At 46.1% G+C, this 22,275-nt stretch overlaps 1 protein-coding gene across 3 annotated transcripts in view; it reads left to right on the forward strand.

The window, feature by feature from the left end:
* MYLK (myosin light chain kinase) overlaps positions 1-22,275 on the forward strand; it is a 220,134-nt gene that overhangs the window by 3,789 nt on the left and 194,070 nt on the right. For 2 of the 3 annotated variants that reach the window (XM_006154574.3, XM_014590175.2), the window contains exon 1: positions 5,075-5,242. The exons of the other annotated variant lie outside the window; for it this stretch is intronic. In XM_006154574.3, coding sequence (XP_006154636.1) covers positions 5,078-5,242 — 165 coding nt within the window. In that variant the 5' untranslated portion in view covers positions 5,075-5,077. Of the gene's footprint in view, positions 1-5,074; positions 5,243-22,275 lie in introns of those variants that run through there. 3 annotated transcript variants of the gene reach the window in all.

The raw sequence follows: 22,275 nt of genomic DNA on the forward strand, positions 1-22,275 counted from the left end.
AAGAGAAAACACCTAAAAAAAAAAAAAAAAAAAAGATGGATTCCAGGTAGTGATGGGTTGTCCAGTGACCTTGGCTGTATTCTGACTGTCATTTCTCTCAACTGCAGCCTGTTCTCTTAGCCTGGTTCTCCAGCCTTCCCTGTGTTTTAGAACACCCCACAACTACCACCAACAACAACCATCTTTTCAACAGATCTGTTTTCTGTTTATGAGAACCAGAGTTGGTTTCTGTTGCTTGCAAACAAAGAATTCAGGTTCACACCTATAAAAATTGTACTTTTGGAATCAATTCTAGGGAGATCATCAGGAATTCAGACATAGATTTAGACATAAGTAGGCTCATAGCAGGATTGATTATTGTAAAAAAAAAATTAGAAACCATCCAAATAATCAGCAAAAGGTTTAGGTAAATCATACATCCATATAATGGAATATTTTAAAATCAGATTTCTTAAAAACAACTTTTCATCCTTATTTTAAGAAAAATTATGGACAAAAAAAGAAACTGATATATATATTCATAGAAACAAAATTAGAAAGAGATGCACCACCATTGTATGAAATAAAATAATGGACATTTTCAAATTGTTTTCTTTAAGCTGTGTAGCATGGCTAGCAGAGCTCTGAGATCTGACTGATTGGGGTTCAACTCCCACTCCTGCCACTCAGTAGCTGTGTGACAGGCAAGTTATTGCACCTGCCTGAGCTTGGCCTCCTTGTTTGCAGAATGACGAGTATGGCTACGTTGTGGGTTTGTTCTGAGAATCAAAACCAATGAGATAATGTATCAAGTGCCCAGTGCAGTGTTTAGAACAGAGTGGGTATTCAGTAACTAATAATTGGTTATTTTTACACGTTGTTATTTTCCACAATGAAATACATTTAAAGAGAGTATTTACTTGAGAGTAATTAAACATCACAAGAGTTGATCTATAATATAATAGGTAGTCATTGACGAAGACTTCAAAAAGTTAGTGGAAAGTGCCTATTATAAAAACCTACTTAAGGGACCAGCAGTTAGCATAATGGCTGTGTCACTGGACTCCCATGTAGCCGGCCACCGTTCGAGTCCTGGATCCAGTGGCTTAAACTCACGTTGTATGTGTGTGTGTGTGTGCATGCCCAAGATCCCGAGAGGAGAATGGAGGAGAAGGGATTATGGCGTGGCCATCCCCCCGGGGGGTGATTTCTCACTTTCTCTCTCTCTGTCTCTCTCTGTCTTTCTGGAGAGCACACGTGCCCTATAGCAAAAACCTCTCCAAAAAAAACCCAAAAACCAAAAAACACAAAACTATGTGAGTTATAACATTTTTGTACCAAATAAACCCATACTTTAATTCCATTTTTGTCCACAAACTTTTTGAAGTCCTCTTTTATTCCCACATCAGCCCCTTATTTCTAACTACCGTTGTCAGTCCCCCACCCCACCCCCATCATATATGTCCCAAGCAGGGGTGAGGAGTCAGGGCTTGAGTTATTCTTGCCAATGATGCCATCAATGTGCTCTGTGTCCTTGGACAAGTGAGTTACCCTTTCCAGACCTCAGTTAAAAATGGAAGAGTTAGTGTGGACAATCTCAAAGTGCCTCCCTTCGCTGATATTCTGTGACCTTTGAGACTTTTTCACAATCTAATCCTCAAAGGTGAGACTTAACCTGCATCCTTCCCATCATTCAACCACAGTTTCACCTCGCCTCACCTCGCCCAGGGTCCTTGCCATATTAACCCCAGACTCCTCCTTAGAGTGGAGATCCCATTTATCTGTAGCTGGTAAGCTCTTGTACTCTAGGCAGACATAGTTTTCACTTTCTACCACAACTGCTTACTGTTGATGTTGATTCTGAAGGGTCAGTAACTATTAAATGCAGATTCAGGTATTTTTTTATAAAAACTGGAACCATCCAGTTTCTCTGTTCTAGTCCCCAAATGTCCCTTTCCCAGAAGGGAATGGTGAAAAGAGAGGCAGTTCTCCACGGAGTTTCTAGCAGGTGGAGCCAGGCCCTGGAAGCTGGTGTCTGGGACTGGCTGTACCTCGCCCTGGCTCCTTGCGTGTGGAGGACCCAGGAGCTCCAGGAGGTGCTGACCTAACTGGGCACCCGCTCTGTAGAAAACCCACCTCACCGCTGGGACCAGCAGTTAGCGTAATGGCTATGTCGCTGGACTCTCATGTAATCGACCGCAGTTCGCATCCTGGACCTGATGGCTTAAAACTCATGCTGGGCACGTGTGTGTGCGTGCCCAAGATCCTGAGAAGAGAATGAAGGAGAAGGGATTGCGGCATGGCCATCTCCCCTGGAGGGTGATTTCTCGCTTTCTGTCTCTCTGTCTCTCTCTGTCTTTATGGTGAGCACACGCGCCCTATGGCATAAACCTCTCCAAACAAAAAAACCCACCTCACCAGAGGGGGTGGCGTATGCATGCCTGAAGAAGGGCAGGGCTGGGCTTTGTCTGATCTGACCTGGTCTCCTCCTTCCCTTCTGCAGACCATGGGGGATGTGAAGCTGGCTGCCTCATCACATGTTTCCCAAACCTCCCTCAGTGCGGATCCCTCAAGAGTTGGCTCCATGCCCCTGACTGAGGCCCCTGCGTTCCTTCTGCCCCCGAGGAACCTCTAAAAAAAAAAAAAAGATGGATTCCAGGTAGTGATGGGTTGTCCAGTGACCTTGGCTGTATTCTGACTGTCATTTCTCTCAACTGCAGCCTGTTCTCTTAGCCTGGTTCTCCAGCCTTCCCTGTGTTTTAGAACACCCCACAACTACCACCAACAACAACCATCTTTTCAACAGATCTGTTTTCTGTTTATGAGAACCAGAGTTGGTTTCTGTTGCTTGCAAACAAAGAATTCAGGTTCACACCTATAAAAATTGTACTTTTGGAATCAATTCTAGGGAGATCATCAGGAATTCAGACATAGATTTAGACATAAGTAGGCTCATAGCAGGATTGATTATTGTAAAAAAAAAATTAGAAACCATCCAAATAATCAGCAAAAGGTTTAGGTAAATCATACATCCATATAATGGAATATTTTAAAATCAGATTTCTTAAAAACAACTTTTCATCCTTATTTTAAGAAAAATTATGGACAAAAAAAGAAACTGATATATATATTCATAGAAACAAAATTAGAAAGAGATGCACCACCATTGTATGAAATAAAATAATGGACATTTTCAAATTGTTTTCTTTAAGCTGTGTAGCATGGCTAGCAGAGCTCTGAGATCTGACTGATTGGGGTTCAACTCCCACTCCTGCCACTCAGTAGCTGTGTGACAGGCAAGTTATTGCACCTGCCTGAGCTTGGCCTCATTGTTTGCAGAATGACGAGTATGGCTACGTTGTGGGTTTGTTCTGAGAATCAAAACCAATGAGATAATGTATCAAGTGCCCAGTGCAGTGTTTAGAGCAGAGTGGGTATTCAGTAACTAATAATTGGTTATTTTTACACGTTGTTATTTTCCACAATGAAATACATTTAAAGAGAGTATTTACTTGAGAGTAATTAAACATCACAAGAGTTGATCTATAATATAATAGGTAGTCATTGACGAAGACTTCAAAAAGTTAGTGGAAAGTGCCTATTATAAAAACCTACTTAAGGGACCAGCAGTTAGCATAATGGCTGTGTCACTGGACTCCCATGTAGCCGGCCACCGTTCGAGTCCTGGATCCAGTGGCTTAAACTCACGTTGTATGTGTGTGTGTGTGTGCATGCCCAAGATCCCGAGAGGAGAATGGAGGAGAAGGGATTATGGCGTGGCCATCCCCCCGGGGGGTGATTTCTCACTTTCTCTCTCTCTGTCTCTCTCTGTCTTTCTGGAGAGCACACGTGCCCTATAGCAAAAACCTCTCCAAAAAAAACCCAAAAACCAAAAAACACAAAACTATGTGAGTTATAACATTTTTGTACCAAATAAACCCATACTTTAATTCCATTTTTGTCCACAAACTTTTTGAAGTCCTCTTTTATTCCCACATCAGCCCCTTATTTCTAACTACCGTTGTCAGTCCCCCACCCCACCCCCATCATATATGTCCCAAGCAGGGGTGAGGAGTCAGGGCTTGAGTTATTCTTGCCAATGATGCCATCAATGTGCTCTGTGTCCTTGGACAAGTGAGTTACCCTTTCCAGACCTCAGTTAAAAATGGAAGAGTTAGTGTGGACAATCTCAAAGTGCCTCCCTTCGCTGATATTCTGTGACCTTTGAGACTTTTTCACAATCTAATCCTCAAAGGTGAGACTTAACCTGCATCCTTCCCATCATTCAACCACAGTTTCACCTCGCCTCACCTCGCCCAGGGTCCTTGCCATATTAACCCCAGACTCCTCCTTAGAGTGGAGATCCCATTTATCTGTAGCTGGTAAGCTCTTGTACTCTAGGCAGACATAGTTTTCACTTTCTACCACAACTGCTTACTGTTGATGTTGATTCTGAAGGGTCAGTAACTATTAAATGCAGATTCAGGTATTTTTTTATAAAAACTGGAACCATCCAGTTTCTCTGTTCTAGTCCCCAAATGTCCCTTTCCCAGAAGGGAATGGTGAAAAGAGAGGCAGTTCTCCACGGAGTTTCTAGCAGGTGGAGCCAGGCCCTGGAAGCTGGTGTCTGGGACTGGCTGTACCTCGCCCTGGCTCCTTGCGTGTGGAGGACCCAGGAGCTCCAGGAGGTGCTGACCTAACTGGGCACCCGCTCTGTAGAAAACCCACCTCACCGCTGGGACCAGCAGTTAGCGTAATGGCTATGTCGCTGGACTCTCATGTAATCGACCGCAGTTCGCATCCTGGACCTGATGGCTTAAAACTCATGCTGGGCACGTGTGTGTGCGTGCCCAAGATCCTGAGAAGAGAATGAAGGAGAAGGGATTGCGGCATGGCCATCCCCCCTGGAGGGTGATTTCTCGCTTTCTGTCTCTCTGTCTCTCTCTGTCTTTATGGTGAGCACACGCGCCCTATGGCATAAACCTCTCCAAACAAAAAAACCCACCTCACCAGAGGGGGTGGCGTATGCATGCCTGAAGAAGGGCAGGGCTGGGCTTTGTCTGATCTGACCTGGTCTCCTCCTTCCCTTCTGCAGACCATGGGGGATGTGAAGCTGGCTGCCTCATCACATGTTTCCCAAACCTCCCTCAGTGCGGATCCCTCAAGAGTTGGCTCCATGCCCCTGACTGAGGCCCCTGCGTTCCTTCTGCCCCCGAGGAACCTCTGCGTCAAAGAAGGAGCCACTGCCAAGTTTGAAGGGAGGGTAAGAGGTGTGACTGGATGGGGAGGCTTGGGGGAGGACAGGCAGGGGCCACGGCTCCGTCTCAAGCCTCTTTCTCAGCAGACTGGATTTGATAAAAGGTCTGAAGTTTCTTGGACCTTCACATAGGGTGAATGTAGACCACTTAGCTCTATTTCTTTTGTTTATGGTGGGCTTTGGTCTAGGTTGGAGGGTAGAGTGGGACATTACAAGTTGACTAACCTGAGATATTTTGCTGTTAATGAAGGTTATGTTCTGGGCATCTAATTATAGAAGAAGACATGGCCTGGTGGCAGGAGGAATATGAGCAGTTTGGGTTTAAATCTGTGCCTTCACATCTGGGCAAGTGAGAACTGACTGGAATTTTTCTCTTGCCTTTTCGCTGGAAGGAGTGCTTAGTCAGCTGTTCATGTACTGACCTGGTACACTACAGTGGTGGGATGGAAGACAGGCCCCTTATTTCCATTCTGTCACCTTCTGCAAATGATTCTTGGTCTCTTGTTCTCACTGGGCCTCCAATTTTTCTTCTGCAAATGGGCATGATAATTCCTTGTCCACCATGTACTAAAAAGGAGGAGAAGATGAGAACAGTGAAGAATCGTTGAAGAGTGGCAGCTGGTGTGTGGTGAAGGCATCTGGACCCCACATGGCTGACTGCACCATACATCTTGGGCCAGGCAGCTTGAAAACATGCTAGGTTCATGTGATACGTGCTCAAAACCCAAAAGGAGGGAGAGGAAGAGAAGGGATTGTGGCGTGACTATTCCCCTTGGGGGGGTGCATTCTCACTCTCCCTCTTTCTCTCTCCAGAAAGCACACATGCCCTCTGGCAAATTAAAAATAGTTGAAATAATATCTATAGTTATGCCTCCTTGGAAAAACGTTCAGTAAACTTCTAACTTGGGTCACTAGGACGTCAAATCAACTGGCCTGGAGATGCGTGTGGACGTCAGGGAAGTTTACAGTGATAATTGTCCTCGGGTTAATTATGGTGAGATTTATCCCAGGAAATGCTTTAGGAGCTAGAAAGCTTTGATCTGAGCACTAGAAAAGACCACAGAGGTGAGAGGGGGTTGTAGCTGCACTGTGACTCTGCCATTTAAACGAGAGCCCCCGAAAGTTACAGGAGGAAGAGATCAGGCAGGCGACCCCCAAAGGGCACTGGGCTGTATCCTTGTTTAAGGGAAGAGTCTGGCTCCATAGTTTTCTGGAAAGCTGGCAGGGGCTGCAGCCTTGAAAATGTCGTGGGGCTGCACTGAACTGTGTGTTCTGCACAGGCCTGTCTAGTAAAGACCGAGTGCTAATGGATCTGACCTCAGTCCTGCGTATCTGTCACCTGAGGAACAGAGGGGCGTGCTGGTGATATTCCTGAGGTCTGCTTCTTCTCTCTGGGCACGGCCAGGTCGAAGGCTCTTTCCTGTTGTTCTGACTGGTCTTCCTGTCCTCTCATCCCCACAGCTGGTAGGGAGGTTCAGCATGGCTCAGATGACCACAGAGAGGAATAAGTACCGATCATGCTTCTGTGTGGGTGAAGTTCACAAACACCACACTGGGTGAAAGAAGCCAGAAATAAAGGGCTACTCTCCCCTCCACCCCTCTCCTCCACACACATCTACAAGGGTCTTCAGAAAGTTCATGGAAAATGAGCATTGTGAAACACACACGATTCCATTGATGAATACACACGACACCGTTTCAGGAAAATATTCAGCATGGGAATACCCATAGATATAGGAAGTAGGTAAGTGGATGCCAGGATCTTGGGGTTGGGCATGGGGAGCGGCTGCTAATGGGGATGGGGTTTCTTTTGGGGATGTTGAAAATGTTCTGAAATTAGATGGCAGTGGTTGGGCAACTTTGTGCAGATATTTATAAAACACCACATTATACACGCTAAAAATTAAAAATAAACATTTAGGAAATAGCTTAGACTGCAAAACTGTTCTTAGCTCCACACTCACCCTCCTGCCATACTACTTCAGAGAGAACTCTTCCTCAGTTCAGGCGAACGTGGAGCTGAAGAGATGACGTAGCTTCTTCCAGCGCAATGTGCATCTGCACTCTCTCCGGCCCGTGGAGTCTTGAGGGAACCAGCCTCCGAGTTACCGGATCTGGGACCTTCACGGGATGACGCCTGGCCTCGGAGCCAGCACACTAGAGCTCTGAGTTGCTCAGTACCCTTGATCGGCACGTCATGCCTTTGATGAATCTAAGAGGCCCTTTTCTGAGGAAAAGCAACTGACTTTTTCTGTGTCTTCTCATATATGGAATATGAGAAGAAAAGCAGATAAGTAGTGAAAGTGCTTCATCAAGTCAAAAAATATACGGGCAGATAAGTCAGCTAGATCCCACATGGCTGACTGAGTGGTTCAAGTGGTTCAAGTCATGACCTGGTGGTTTAAAAAATCACACTGGGCATGTGTGTGTGCATGCCCAAAATCCTGAAGGAAGGAAGAGATGGAGAAGGGATCATGCCTCATAAGGGGTGATTTCTCATTTCCCCCCCTCCTTCTCTTTGTCTCTCTCTCTCTGATAAATGTATGTACCCTCTGACAAAAATTTTTTTAAGAAAAAAAATAGGATTATTTTTATTATTTTATGAGAGATTTTTGCTATAGGGCACATGCACTCACCAGAGAGAGAGACAGAAAGTGAGAAATCACTCCCCAGGGGATGGCCATGCCACAGTCCCTTCTCCTCCATTCTCTTCTCAGGACTTTGGGCACACACACACACATATGCCTGGCGTGAGTTTCCAGCCACTGAGTCCAGGACTCTAGTCGTGGTTGACTACATGGGAGTCCAGCGACATAACCATTACACCATCTGCTGGTCCCTATAGGGTTATTTTTCTTATGAGTTTAATCCACAAAACATAAGAGTGGACAATTTAATGTCATTTAATATATTCACAACATTGACTGCACTATTTAAAGTGGACAGTTTAGTGTCATTTAATATATTCACAACATTGACTGCACTATTCTTAAATTATTGCATTCTTATTCTGCAACATCCCTGTCCCAATGTTGGTCTCCCAGTGACTTCAGGGTTTCTGTTTTCTGGAAGCTGGGCTTTTTCAGAATATCTTCTGAGAGAGTAACTTTTAAAAATGGTGCCTTCCGGCCCAGGCTCGTCCCCATCTCAGCTGGCAGAAACCCACTTCTCTGGGGCTGCCCACAGGCGCTCTGGCTCCTTTCTTCCTCTCCCTTCTTTAAAGTTGCCACCACTAGCAGGGCCCTAGGACCTCCCGGCTTTTCCTGAAGGGGACTTGGGGACCCTTCCACCCCTGGAAAACACACAGACAGCACCGATTGGAGGAAACAATAAAGGTTTGCTTCTAACAGCTTCTGGGCTGGTAATTACAAGTTGGTTCAAACGTGAATGAGGTAAATACTGCCCACTGTAACTCTGACCTCCGATGAAGCTCCTCTTTCTATCAAGAAGTCTTGAGTGACATTAAGGTGGGACTGGACATGGCCCCTGTGGTTTTCTCTCTTTCTGAGAAGCTCCACCTATAAGATGTCCATCTCCGTGGGTCTCGGTCCCTCACGTCCTGGGGCTTTTGCACCTTGTGGCAGGTACTTTGGACAGCCAAGACATGACCCATTACCAGTCCCCAGGCCCGGGCCTTTTCCATTCTGGAGGCCACTGTGATGACTTCCTTTGCAACTCAGAGTGGCCCAGTGACACACTTGGGCTGAAGTCAGTCAGGGAGCTTCAGGGAAAGCTCTTGCGTTTTGATTCAGAGGAAAGTAACCTCACTGGTGCCCCCTGTTTCCACTCCCCGCTTACCTCCTTGAATACAGATGTAATGCCCGGTCCTCTGGCAGCCAGGTGAAACCAGGAGGCGGCAAGCCAGCACACTATGGATGGGTTGGGGGCATACGGCCAGCAGAGGAGGGAACATAAAGAACAACACTAAGACAAAAATCCCGAGGCTTAAAGACGCCCGGATAAGATCTTTGGCTGCTGTTATTCACACAGGAAATGTTACAAAAAGTATTCCTAACCGATAAACACCTAATGAGATGCATGTGGAGGTATTTCCTCCCTAAGATGGGAATGGATAGGGAAGACAGCACAGAGGAGAATGAAACCACCCTTTCAGGCCCTAACCAAGTCTACCGACGGTACAAGAGTGGCTTATTCTCAGTGAAAGTACTTAACGAGAATAAGACAGTGGGGAATATGGGGGTGAAGAGAAGAGGATAGAGAAAGATAGCAAGAGAGCAATAGAGAGGCAGGACGTTAGTGGGAAACAGATAGGGCTTATTACCTGTTGATGATGACGTGTAGAGTATTCTCAACTGGATTGGTCTGAGAAGTATTTCATGATGGGTAAAGTCTTTTTACAAGCAAAATGAGAAATAGTGATTGACTGTTTAAAAAATAATTGGAATAATAATAATAATGATTGGGAAAAACAATGAAAAGATATTGAATGATGAAGTGGGGAGATTAATGTCTCTGTATTGACTGACATGAAGGCATTCCCTTTGAAAAAACAATGTAATACACTGTAAAGTTATATGCAATCCAATGTAATATAAACAATATTATGATCATAGAAAAAAAAGAGTGGCTTATTCTGAGTTGAATATGGCCCTGGAGTTAAATCATTAGGGAAGAATCCTTTCTACCTGCTTATGAACCAAAAGGTGCATTTGTTTTAAGCCAAAAGGATCTAGGACTGGTTTATGTGTGCATGCCCAAAGTCCCAAGAGGAGAATGGAGGAGAAGGAACTGCAGCATGGCCATCCCCCGGGGAGGTGATTTCTTACTTTTTGTCTCTCTCTGGGTGAGCACACGTGTCCTATAGCAAAAATCTCTCATAAAATAATAATAGTAACCCTATATATTTTTTTACTTTAAGAAATTTTTGTCAGAGGGTACATGCATTCATCAGAGAGAGACAAAGAGGAAGTCAGCCATGTGGAGTTAAGTGGCCCGTTAATGTCATTATGGAGCAACTGCTATTTGATAAGGATCTATTGGTTTGGCCAAAGCTGCTGTCTTCCCTCAACATCCCAAACCCAAAGCTTGAGATTATATTTAGTTTTAGAAATTCTGTGGGACCAGCAGTTAGCATAATGGCTATGTTGCTGAACTCCCATGTAGTCGATCGCAGTTTGAGTCCTGGACCCGGTGGCTTAGACTCATGCTGGGCGCATGTGTGTGCATGCCCAAGATCCCAAGAGAAGAATGGAGGAGAACGGATTGTGGCATGGCCATCCCCCCTGGGAGGTGATTTCTTGCTTTCTGTCTCTCTGTCTCTCTCTGTCTCTCTGGTGAGCGCATGTGCCCTGTAGCAAAAACCTTTAAAAAAAAAAAAAAAGAAAGAAATTCTGGGTTTGGCAGGTGGTGTGGTGGTTAAGGGTGCTAGACTCCCGCATGGCTCCCCAGTTCGAATTCCGGACCTGGCAGTTTGCTTTCTCACTTTCCCTCTCTCTCACACACACATACTCCTTCACTCTCACTCTCACTCTGTCCCTCTCTGGTCAAATTAAAATAAATAAATAAATAAATAAATAAATAAATGTTAAGTAAAATAATTCTTCTTAAAAAAATCATAAAGTTCTGGAGACCAGCAGTTAGCATAATGGTTATGTTGCTGGACTTCCACGTAGTCGACTGCGGTTTGCGTCCCGGACCCGGTGGCTTAAAACTCACGCCGGGCGGTTGCGTGCGTGCCCAAGATCCTGAGAGGAGAATGGAGAAGAGATTGCGGCATGACCATCCCCCCGGGTGGTGATTTCTTGCTTTTCTCTCTGTCTCTCTCTGTCTTTCTGGTGAGCGCACACGCCCTATAGCAAAAACCTCTCCAAAAAAAAAAAAAAAAACCATAAAGTTCTCACTCCTTATCTCATCAGTATCACTTTTAGACTCAGAACCATGAGCCCACAGTCTAGAAACTGCTGTTTCTACATCGAGTCATGTCCTCTTCATGGAACGAGGCACCGGTCTGCCCTTGGGGTATGCTCACTGGAGCCCAACCATCTCCATGTGTGGGGCACCCAGGACCAACAGTTTTTGACCCAGTGACTCCGAGCCCATTTCTAAATTCCATGTAGGCCTCCTCCCCTGAAAAGACTTTGCTAGGCCTGAGTGGCGTGGTCAAGGGGCAGCCTTTTGCTTGGGAGACAGAGGGGGGGCTCTACTGCCTGTGGACCTCCCTGCCCCATGCAAGATGTGAGTAGGGTGGGAGGAGAAACACGCAGGCCCACGCCAGTGCCCAGTGTGATCTGCGGGCTCTGGGAGCAGCAGGAGGCCTCCTAGCAGAACCAGACTGAATCCCAGCTTTCTATTGCCCATGAGGGCAGCTGAAGCGCTGATGAGCTGCTTCCCTCACCACAGAGTCAAGTACGAAAAGACAGCAGTGGTGGGAAAAAGACCGAAACCACCAGAGATGTCTTCCCCTCTGCCCTGGAACTTATCTTTATCAGAAAGAAGCTAACGCTCACAGGCCGTGCCATGAATCAGATGAGCTAGTACTCCAGCGCCCCTTGAGAAGTACAGTGCAAACGAGGTCTTGGCCCAGACCGCCTGTCTCAGGGTTTACTGGTGTGGGCTGTCCCCGGCCTTAGCCAGTGCTGTCATATTTCAGCTGTGGAGAGTGGCAGAGAGAACCTGGAAGATCCGACTTGGGAACGTGCGAATAAGTCTTCAGTTCCCACTTTAACCAACAGCTGTACCTTTCTCCCAGTAAACGCTTCCCATGTCCCGTCCAACTCAGAAGTAGTCAATTACTATGTTTAGTGCTTTGAGAAGCTTGAAGGAAGTGTCTCACCCACTTTCTGTCCTCAGAAGACTTGATGTGGTTCTGGAGAAAAACGTGCGAATAAAGGAGGCCACAGCACCAGGGGGTTCTGGTCTGCGCCTCCTACTGTCATGTGATCACCCTGGCACCATCTGATGCCCCCTTTCACAGGTCTCATCTGGCTCCTAGAACTCAGGGACTATTTCTTATTTATCTTTTGTGCCCCAGGAGTAGCACAGAACCTGCTACATAAATGTTTGGTTCCCAGAGGAGAGCCACGGTGGCAACGACACAGACTCCAGCCACTGCCAGTCAGGTCTCCTGGGATTTGGTCCACTCCCGCCTGGCCTTCCCAGCGCCCTCACTCCCCACTGGCCTCTCTGTGTTCTCACCGTATAGAGTGCCTTTCCTTCCCCTCCCCATCTTATCCAGCTTGGCTATCCGATTTAAATTCTAAGTCCTTCAGGTTACTTTCCTAAAGCATCTTAATAGAATGCAGAAGATCCATGGCTATAGGATGTGGAATATTCCCACTAATCACATAAGAGCATTCATGAGTAATAACCACAGGAAAGAGTTGATTGCTTTGGCCTTTTTAACATGTATTAGTCTCTAATAATCTGTGTACCTATAACTTTGTTATGAAGAAAAAGAGACCTAAGTATCAAACTTTTTTTTTTTTTTTTGAGAGGTTTTTGCTGTAGGGTGCGTGCGCTCATCAGACAGACAGAGAGACAGAAAGCCAGAAATCACCACCCAGGGGGGATGGCCATGCCGCAATCCCTTCTCCTCTGTTCTCCTCTCGGGATTTTGGGCACGCACACACATGCTCCTGGTGTGAGTTTTAAGCTACCGGGTCTGGGACATGAACCGCGATCGACTGCATGGGAGTCCAGTGACATAGCCATTATGCTAACTGCTGGTCCCAGTATCAAACTATTTTTAAAACAAAGTTTAAACGTTCTTTGCCTTGACCCATACTTTCAATCTTCAGAAGAAACTACCATTAACAATTCAGGTTTCCTTCTATAAATGTTCTAAGTGACATGAACACCTATCTTCATGTCCTCATTATACACAAATGGGCCCAAGTATATTTACATGATCTGCAACTTCTCTTTTTATTCAACATCTTTTGACATTTTTTCCACGTTAGCATATAGATTCACCTCACAGTCCTAGTCTTGACCTTTCTAATCCTCAATTTCTTCCTCCTCTGAACTTCCATAATACTTACATATATAATCCATTTTTACTATTTATCAATTTATTTATTTGTAGGTTTTTGCCATAGGGCACATGCACTCAACAGAGAAAGGGAAAGTGAGAAATCATGCCTCGGGGGGATGGCCACACCACAATCCCTTCTCCCTCCATTTTCCTCTCAGGATTTTGGGCACGCGTACACATACACCCAGCATGATTTTCAAGCCTCCAAGTCTGGGACTCAAACCACTGTTGGCCTTGTGGGAGTCCAGTACCTTAAGCACCATGGCACCTGCTGGTCCCAATTTATTTATTTTTAAGTAAAATTTTTAAGTGTTCTTATTCCATGATAGAGAGAGAGATACACCCCCAACGGGTCATCACACCATGATCCATCTCCCATCAGCCCCTCTGGGTCACAGGCATGCATGCATACTCATTGCACACAGGGAGTTCTTGGGATGCAAATCCATTGGGTCTAGTTGCATTACCACTGTGCCACATCTCATCCCTATTTGTTTTTACCAGTTATTATTTATTATCTTTTGCTTCCTCAATGAGAGTGACTTGTTCAGTGTCTAGAATTGGATTGTCCAGTAGGATAACCACTAACCACATATGGCTATCTAAATTTAAATAAAGACTGATTAAAGTCAAATGCAATAGAAAATTCAGTTCCTCACCTGCAGTAGCCACATATCAAGTGCTCAGTAGCCACACCTGGTTAATAGTTACCACATCAGACAGCACAAGTGATTAAATACTTCTATCACTGCAGAAAGTCTTACTGGCCTAGGCCGGTCTAAAGCATTTTTACATCTAAGTCAAGTTCAATGCATTGGTGACCTGTAGCTAGAAAGTATGTTGGAAATAGTTGTTGCACTCACGACAGAAAATAAGATATTACGTAGGGAAGGAGACTCATTCAACAAATATGTTATCTCTTAGTCTTCCATCTTCACTGGAGGATGCTAAGCTTGGTATCCCAGCAAGCTTGAATGTGCTCCCCAAATTCTCTCCTGTCTGTTGTGGGTAGCAGGTGGTAGATTTCCTGGGTACCAGGGAGTTTCTCGAGTATTTAAAGAAAAGCAGGGAACCAGCAGTTTGCGTAATGGCTATGTTGCTGGACTCCCACATAGTCGACCGCGGTTCGAGTCCCAGACCTGGTGGCTTAAAACTCATGCCGGGCGTGTGTGCATGCGTGCCCAAGATGAGGAGAAGGGATTGTGGCGTGACCATCCCTCCTGGGTGGTGATTTCTCGCTTTCTGTCTCTATGTCTCTGTCTGTCTGGCGAGCGCACGCGCCCTATAGTGAAAATCTCTCCAAAAAAAAAAAAGAAAAGAAAAGAAAGAAAGAAAAGCAGTAGTATGGGAAATGGTAGGATAAGTATTGCTGAAACTTTATCATTGTTATCGGTGAGTGGCCACTTGGGTTCAAAATGGTGGCCTGAACAGATTTACTCACTTCCCTTCCTTTCAAATATGCCACTAAGTGAACATAGAGAATGGATTCAGAGCTGCACTACAAAAGAAGGGGGCATTCATTAGTGGACCAGAGGTTTTCTTGGGATTGCATTGTAAGATGTATCAACTCTGCAGATAAGGAGTGAAGTGTCAAGCAAAAACAAGAGCCACATATTTGAAATGAAAGGATTTGGCATGGACTATAGGGCAGAAATCAGAGTGACTAAGGGAGCACTGCGTACTATACATGTATGTGGATAAAATCGAAGCTCCTGGTATAGAGAGTAGTATCTTAGGAAAAAAATTTATTATTTTTATTATTTTTAATTGAGAGGTTTTTGCTATAGGGCATGTGCTCACCAGAAAGACAGAGAGAGACAGAGAGACAGAAGATGAGAAATCACCCCCCAGGGGAGATGGCCACGCCACAATCTCTTCTCCTCCATTCTCCTCTTGGAATCTTGGGCACGCACGCACATATGCCGGTGTGAGTTTAAGCCACCGGGTCCAGGACTTGAACCACAGTCAGCTACATGGGATTTTAGTAACATAGCCATTACACTAACTGCTGGTTCCGGAAAAAGTTTTTATACTTTGCCATTGAGTTGAAGCGTGTTGGATATGCAGTCCATTTACTCAATGGCCAAGCACGCCAAGGGAAGTCTGCCCATAGACATTCCCACGCGGAGCCTCCAGACAGCCTCCTTATTCAGGGAAACAGAACTACATCCAAGAGTGGAAACCCACAACAACTACCTACAGTTAGAGTTCCTCAGCCATTGATTTCGGACAGTTACTGTTAATTCAGGATCATTTGCAGTCTGAAGAAAACTTGTTTTCTTTTGGAGAAGTTTTTGCTATAGGGCACGTGCGCTCGCTAGAAAGAGAGACAGAGCGACAGAAACGAGAAATCACCCCCCAGGGGGATGGCCACGCCGCAATCCCTTCTCCTTCATGCTCCTCTTGGGATCTTGAGTACGCACGCAAACACACCCGGCGTGAGTTTAAGCCACCGGGTCTGGGACGTGAACCTTGGTCGACTACATGGGAGTCAAGCAACATAGCCATGACGCTAACTGCTGGTCCCAAGAAGTACTTTTTAAAACTCTTCATTTCTCTTGTCAGCAGAGTAAGAATGAGCTGGTTTCCCTTGCTTAACTCCAGTAATAGAGATGAAACCAAGCTTTCTGGTCCCTAAGTGTTCTGGTGAAGGCCAGACTAGAGATTTGAGATTCCAGGCACTGCTTCCCCAACCTCTAGCCTACAAAGCACCTGCAGTAGCTGTAGAAATACAAAAAGGCAGGGCTCCAAGTACTAAAAATCCCAAGCACCCTGGCTGTCACACAGAACATTAAGAGGGTGGGACGGGAGACCCTAGCTGTGCCTGTATTCATACAGAAAAATAGAAGGTGGACGGGAAGGACCTCATGACTGTTCTTGTGGCAGCTCACTTAGCATATGTGTGTTTCCTATCCAGTCTCTGCAGGCATCTGAGTCTGAGATCTTGCCATACATGTCCAGTAGAAGATCTAAAAATCAAATCAGGACCAGTGAAAGGGAAGCAGTATAAGTCAAATAAATGCCTTCTTATTCATAGTGAGACTCCACTGAGTGCTGTCTAAAGTCTTAACTCAAGAAATAGACATAGAGCCTATTATCTAGAACTGTGGAGCTAATGATAAGAATAGGGTGAGGGACCAGCAGTTAGCGTAACGGCTATGTCGCTGGGCTCCCATGCAGTCGACCATGATTCAAGTCCCAGATTCTGTGGCTTAAACTCATGCCAGGTGTGTGTGCGTGTGTGCCCAAGATCCCGAGAGGAGAATGGAGGAGAAGGGATTGCAGCGTGGCCATCCCCCCTGGGGAAGTGATTTCTCGCTTTCTGTCTCTCTGTCTCTGTCTTCCTGGCAAGTGCATGCGCCCTATAGCAAAAACCCCTTCAAAAAAAAAAAAAAAAAAAAGAATTGAAGGATGATTTCAGGGGTTATATCTAGGAAGTGATACTACAGTAGGGAGAGGAAAGAGCTAGAGGGAAAGAAACCTTTTGTCATTTCATACCCTCAACTTCCATTTTTACTTTATACATATTCTTCTTGCTTGATTAAAAAAAAACAGTAGACAGGAATTACTTCTGTAATTTTTTTGTAGTGTGTGTGTTTAGACAAAGTCTTTCTGTATCATAATCCTCCTTCCTCAGCCTTCCATGTAGCTGAGACCCCACGCACAGACCACCGAGCCTGACTTTTCAAGGTGAGCTGAGAAGCTGAGATGGCCTCAGCCTTCCAAGCAATAGTGTCCAGCTCACGACCATGTCTGGGCCTTCTTCCATAATTTTTAAAAGCACAATACAAATGCTGTAAAAAAGACTGGTGCAGCTATCTGAGTTCAGTATTCAGAATCTATTTGATAAATGGTCAGAAGTGAATACACAATTTATATCGAAAGAAACAGACAAAATCTGGGCACAGAAAAATACGGTACATTATATCAAAACACATTACACAACACTTCTGGCAGTCAAACAAACGGAAATCAAAATACCTTTCAGATATTCATGTACCTGAAAAATCAGCAGAATAAAAGCTATTAAGAGCCCGTTCATGGACTCTTTATTTAGAAGGAACAAGTCAAGATTGTTTTGTGTTTCGTTTTCATTTTTTGCTGGAGGCACTGATTACTGGTTAGCTTCCTTGGAGCTCATATGGGCAGAATGGTACAGGGGCAATAAAACTGTGGCATCTTTGCCAAGAATTCTCCTGACGCTATAGCGCAACTCTTTTTTCTTAAAGGAGGAGGAAAGAGACAGTCGGTACGAAAGCGTTCAGAGCACTTGGTGTTCAAGGGAGACTGTTACCGCGCACACCAGTGCGGCACATACTGCACGGCCGCGCGTTTGTCATTTTCGGTCGCTGCGTCCATAAAGGGCGACGTGTGTGTGAGTAACGTGAAGTGGAAAGGACACCGCGTGTGGTCTGGTCATGACCGCCTCAAAGCTTCGGTGTGCTCGCCACCTAAAATGAGAAGAGGGTTTGGAACCACGCAAATGGAATTATTTTTCGTTTGACGCTCTTGAAGCGTCTGCGTTTTGAAAGTTTTCGGTGATCGCTGCCCTGTCAGGGAGGAGGAGACTAGCTCTATCTGAACGTCTGTCTCTCCACTGGCCAGCCCTTTCACGCCTGTTGTTCTAATGTGCTTCCAATTAGCGTGACGGCCTTGAGATAAGCGACAAGAGATGGGGAGACCAGATCAGAGTGTTCTTCCTCTTACTGGATAGCCTGCGAGTGGACAGAGTCACAGTGCTGGGTTCAAAGTAGGTGTGGAGCTATCACTAAGGTATGGTTCATTTGTTCACAGGGATGCAGTTTCTGCAGACCCAGAAAGTTCAGATATCTTACCATTGCCACTTTCTTCCATAAATAAAATCAATAATTAAAACCTACTTTCATTAAAAAAAAAAATGAACAACACAAGTTAAGTTTCCTCAGTGCCTCCGACTCTGGGAATACATGATCACTATCTTAGTAATTTCATAATTAATGCATTATCAACTTTGGTATCAGAAAATTAAACTTTTTCTCTTCTACAAAGGCTTTCTAGCTCTTCCGGTTCATTCTATTCTCTTCTGTTTCTATGTCCTAGGAGGATTATATTTTACACTCTACAAATTAGACTTTAATTAGAAGATTAGCACATTGTAGAAGAGCCATGGACTGGGGTTCTCATTCCTACATAGTTGCCTTAAAACCTTGGACCAATCCTGCCTGAGTCTCAGATTTCTTCTTATAAAATCACAATTTAGATGATCCTGAAGGCCCTTTGAGATCTGAAAACCTATGATTGCTGTGTTACTATGTGCACTGTCTGTTTCACATGTTTAATTTTTTTTTTTTAGGTTTTTGCCATAGAGTGCATGCACTCATGGAAGAGAGACAGAGAGAGATAGTGAGAAGGAAAGTGACAAATCACCCTCAGGAGGATGGCCATGCCACAATCCCTTTCTCTTCCATTCTCTTGTGATCTGGGGCACACATACACACAAGCATGCCCAGAGTGATTTTCAAGCTGCCAGGTCCAGGCCTCTAACTGTGGCTGTCCACGTGGGAGTCTAGGCCCTTAGCCACCACGCCACCTGCTGACCCCCACGTCTCATTTTTGTTTTTTTGAGAGGTTTTTGCTACAGGGCGGGTGTGCTCACCAGAAAGACAGAGAGAGACAGAGAGATAGAAAGCAAGAAATCACCACCCCAGGGGGGATGGCCACACCGCAATCCATTCTCCTCCACTCTCCTCTCGGGATCTTGGACACGCACACACATGTGCCTGGCGTGAGTTTAAGCCACCGGGTCTGGGACTTGAACTGTGGTCAGCTACATGGGAGTTCAGCGACACGGCCATTATGCTAACTGCTGGTCCCAACACCTGTCTCATTTTTAAAAGTTCACCATTGTACTACCTCCTTGTAGGTGCCTGTAAAGGCTGATTGTGTGTTCATTCTGTCGATTTTGCAGATTTTCTAAATGTTAATCTCTTGCCTCATTAAAGTAATATCTTGCTTTTATTTAAATTACATTTTCCGTATTTGCATTTGATTAATTCAACCAACATTCATTAAGCACTTTACACCCAAACAGGTTCTGTGTTCATTGTTTAGAACTGCGAATGTTTGAGGCAGGCGGACCATTGTTTGTGAGGACTGTTGGGAACTGGGCCAGGTAACACTGGCAGTTGTTCCTATCTTTAGCATTTCATTGTTTTACTCAGTGTTTATTCATATTTCGGAGTTGCGGCTTTCTTTGTTGTTCTGATCACACCTTATTTTTAATAACGCACCATACCATTTTAGCATTTTATAGCGTAGAAAGCCCTTTGGGGGAGAGCACTAACTGCCCCCTCTTCCGTTTTTCAGGACTTTGGAAAAGCTTTGCAGAATTAAATGAAGTGAAATGCATGCATGGGGGTGGGTGACTTGGAGCACAGTGCTCCCCAGAAGCACCCAGTGAAAGACCAGGCACCTTGTCACCTTCTCTGGGTTCAATCTGTCCTTCCACTGGAGGACAGCGTTGCTAAAGGCGTGTAGGTCTCAGCTGAGGGGTGTCCCAGGTTCTCCTCCTTCAGCCCCTCCCAGGCTCCATGTACTGCGAGGTTCTTCCCAGCTAGCAGCTTTGGGCACTTCTCTGGCCAGAAGCCTCCCTTGGTTTTAAGTCCAGGCCCCCTGCCTGGCATTCCATTTTCTCCATGGTGGTGGTCCAGGACCCTGCTAACTGGACCCAGCTGACCTCCACAACCCCTGAGTAGGTCCTGGGCTTTTCTGACATTGTTTCTGACTGGAGTCTGAACCCCAAACGTATCAGACTTCCAATCATCACCTCTTCCAGGGAGCCCATCCTGATGCTAACCTTTGTGGCCTCCTTCCTACCGAGTCACCCCAGGCTTTCTCGTACTGTCCATCGTTGCCTCTGCCTTTGCGTTCTGGTTATTTCAGCACTTGTCACTGGAATGAGAGCCCCCCGAGGACAGCTTCTTACTCCTCTTTATGCTCTCTGCAGCACCTAAGACGGGGCCTGCCCGTGGCAGACATCCAGTAAGGCATGGTGGTTACAGTGGAGCAGGGTGGATGTAAGTACATCTGGGCACTGCCATCAGCCTGGTGATGTCAGAATGCCGCCTTGTGCAGGCTGCTTTCCGTGGCAGTTTGTTGATTGTCCTAGGGAGCTGGCTTCTCTTAGGACCAGCAGTGTGACCCTGAAAGGAGGGCCAGACTGGCAGCGATGTGCCTGGGTCTTCGTCTGTAGCTCACTCTGACCTCTGTACTTTTGTTTCCTCATCTGTAAAACGAGGAGCTCAGAGAAGATGACTCTGACACCCCTCCATGCTCTAACATGCCAGGACACCATCACAGTAAAATTTAGTCAACGTTTTGCAGAAGGGACCTAGTGGTTGTGTTGGTGAGCTTCCCGGTGACCCCTTGTGGGATCCGAATGCTGCGACACTCAAGAAGGCTGACATGACTGAGTGGTTTGCAAGTTAATTCCAATCAGTTGGCACAAGCTGCAGGATATTTGGTAAAAAGATGACAAAGAGAACCCAAACATGGTCCCCATATTCAAGAGACTCACATTCTTAAATTGCCGAGGCTCTAAGGCCACACCCCCCACATATGTCACACATGTTGGCCTTGAGGGCTGGGGTGGTAGGTGGGAAGACAGGAAGCAGACTCTGATGCCATGTCCCAGACCTCATTGCTCCTCCCAGTTCAATTCCTGTCCCCTGCCTCTGCCCAGAAACTCTCTGAAATGGAAGTGGTGAAGAAGGACAGTGATGACACTTAGGTACCCATGTCCAGACAGCGGGCTGAGTGACAGTGAGGATAAGAGAGACCCGCTCACTTTTCTCTCGTGTGGCAGCACCCTGAGTTCCTCCTCCAAGAGGTGCAGGTCCCCGTCACTCAGAAAGCTCTAGCAGGACTCAGGGCAGGACGGCGCCGTGGGAGCAGGTGGGAGCCTGCTGAGATCTGGAGTTGAGATGGCGAGCACCGAGTCCCAAGCCTGGGAGGGAGGGTTGCCTGTGGAGTGTGAAGGACTTGGCTCAACCTGGCTCCACAGCCTGGGAAGCCTGACAGGGGAGTGAAAAATGAGCTTGGAAGAGTTGGAGCCAGAAGGCAAGGAAAATCAAATCAAATCTGGAACCTGATTTAAAAGGCTTTAGGCTGAAGGGAGCCAGGCACCTGAACATACTTTCCACAGCCCGTCATGCAGGGCTTGCATCATCTGTGAGGGGAATTCGAGACTGTGGAGACCGGTCCCCAGCTACTGCCCCCCACAGCCAGGTCACTCAGGTGCAGGGCACCACCTGGTGCAATTGCCATATGCTGTTGGGAGACCAGAAAGGAGAGGGGACAGGCTATTCCTGGGACAGTCCAGCAACAGCCAGTCACACACACGCACTGATGATGAACACCAGCACTTGACTAATCGATGATCTGGGGCAGAGCTTTTCATAGTAGGGTCACATCACCCCCTGCCCCGTGTCTACCCTTTCATTTTTAGTAACTAGGACATGGCTGTTGGAATTGGGGGCAAAATTCTGGACCTGTTACCGCTTGAGTCATCAGCACAGGTACTTCACAGAGAGCATTTCTCATGAGTCCAGCAGGCCCCACTGGATGCTTGAAGTCCTACCCAGACCCACCAAGGTGAGAGCAGGGCGTCTGCCCTTGAGCGGCCATCGCTACTGTATGAGCCACTGGGATGAGAGCTGTTGGTCTCCAGAGACGGAGGCAAAGGTCCTGGCTGTGTTGTCGGCTGCCCTTAGGGGAGCACGTGGGAAGTGGCTGAGCAGTGCAGAGATGGCCGGATGCTGTGTCTTGCCTCATTTTCCTTCTGAGAATGGCGTTAATGGGCTGGCTGCTCAAACGCATAGGTGAGTCTTAGGTCCGTAGTTCTCAGTCTGTTTTCCCCCTGTTATCACCCTCCAGAGAGCCCACATGAAAATTGAATACCACAGAACCACAGATATACTCTGTATCTGTTTATGTGCTGTAGTATTTATGTCTCATGTATGTGTGTGTGCGTGTATACACACATACACACACATATATATATATAGAG

The sequence above is a fragment of the Tupaia chinensis genome, unplaced genomic scaffold (genome assembly GCF_000334495.1).
Source record: "Tupaia chinensis unplaced genomic scaffold, TupChi_1.0 Scaffold000415_1, whole genome shotgun sequence".
In the NCBI taxonomy this organism is placed as follows: domain Eukaryota; kingdom Metazoa; phylum Chordata; class Mammalia; order Scandentia; family Tupaiidae; genus Tupaia; species Tupaia belangeri.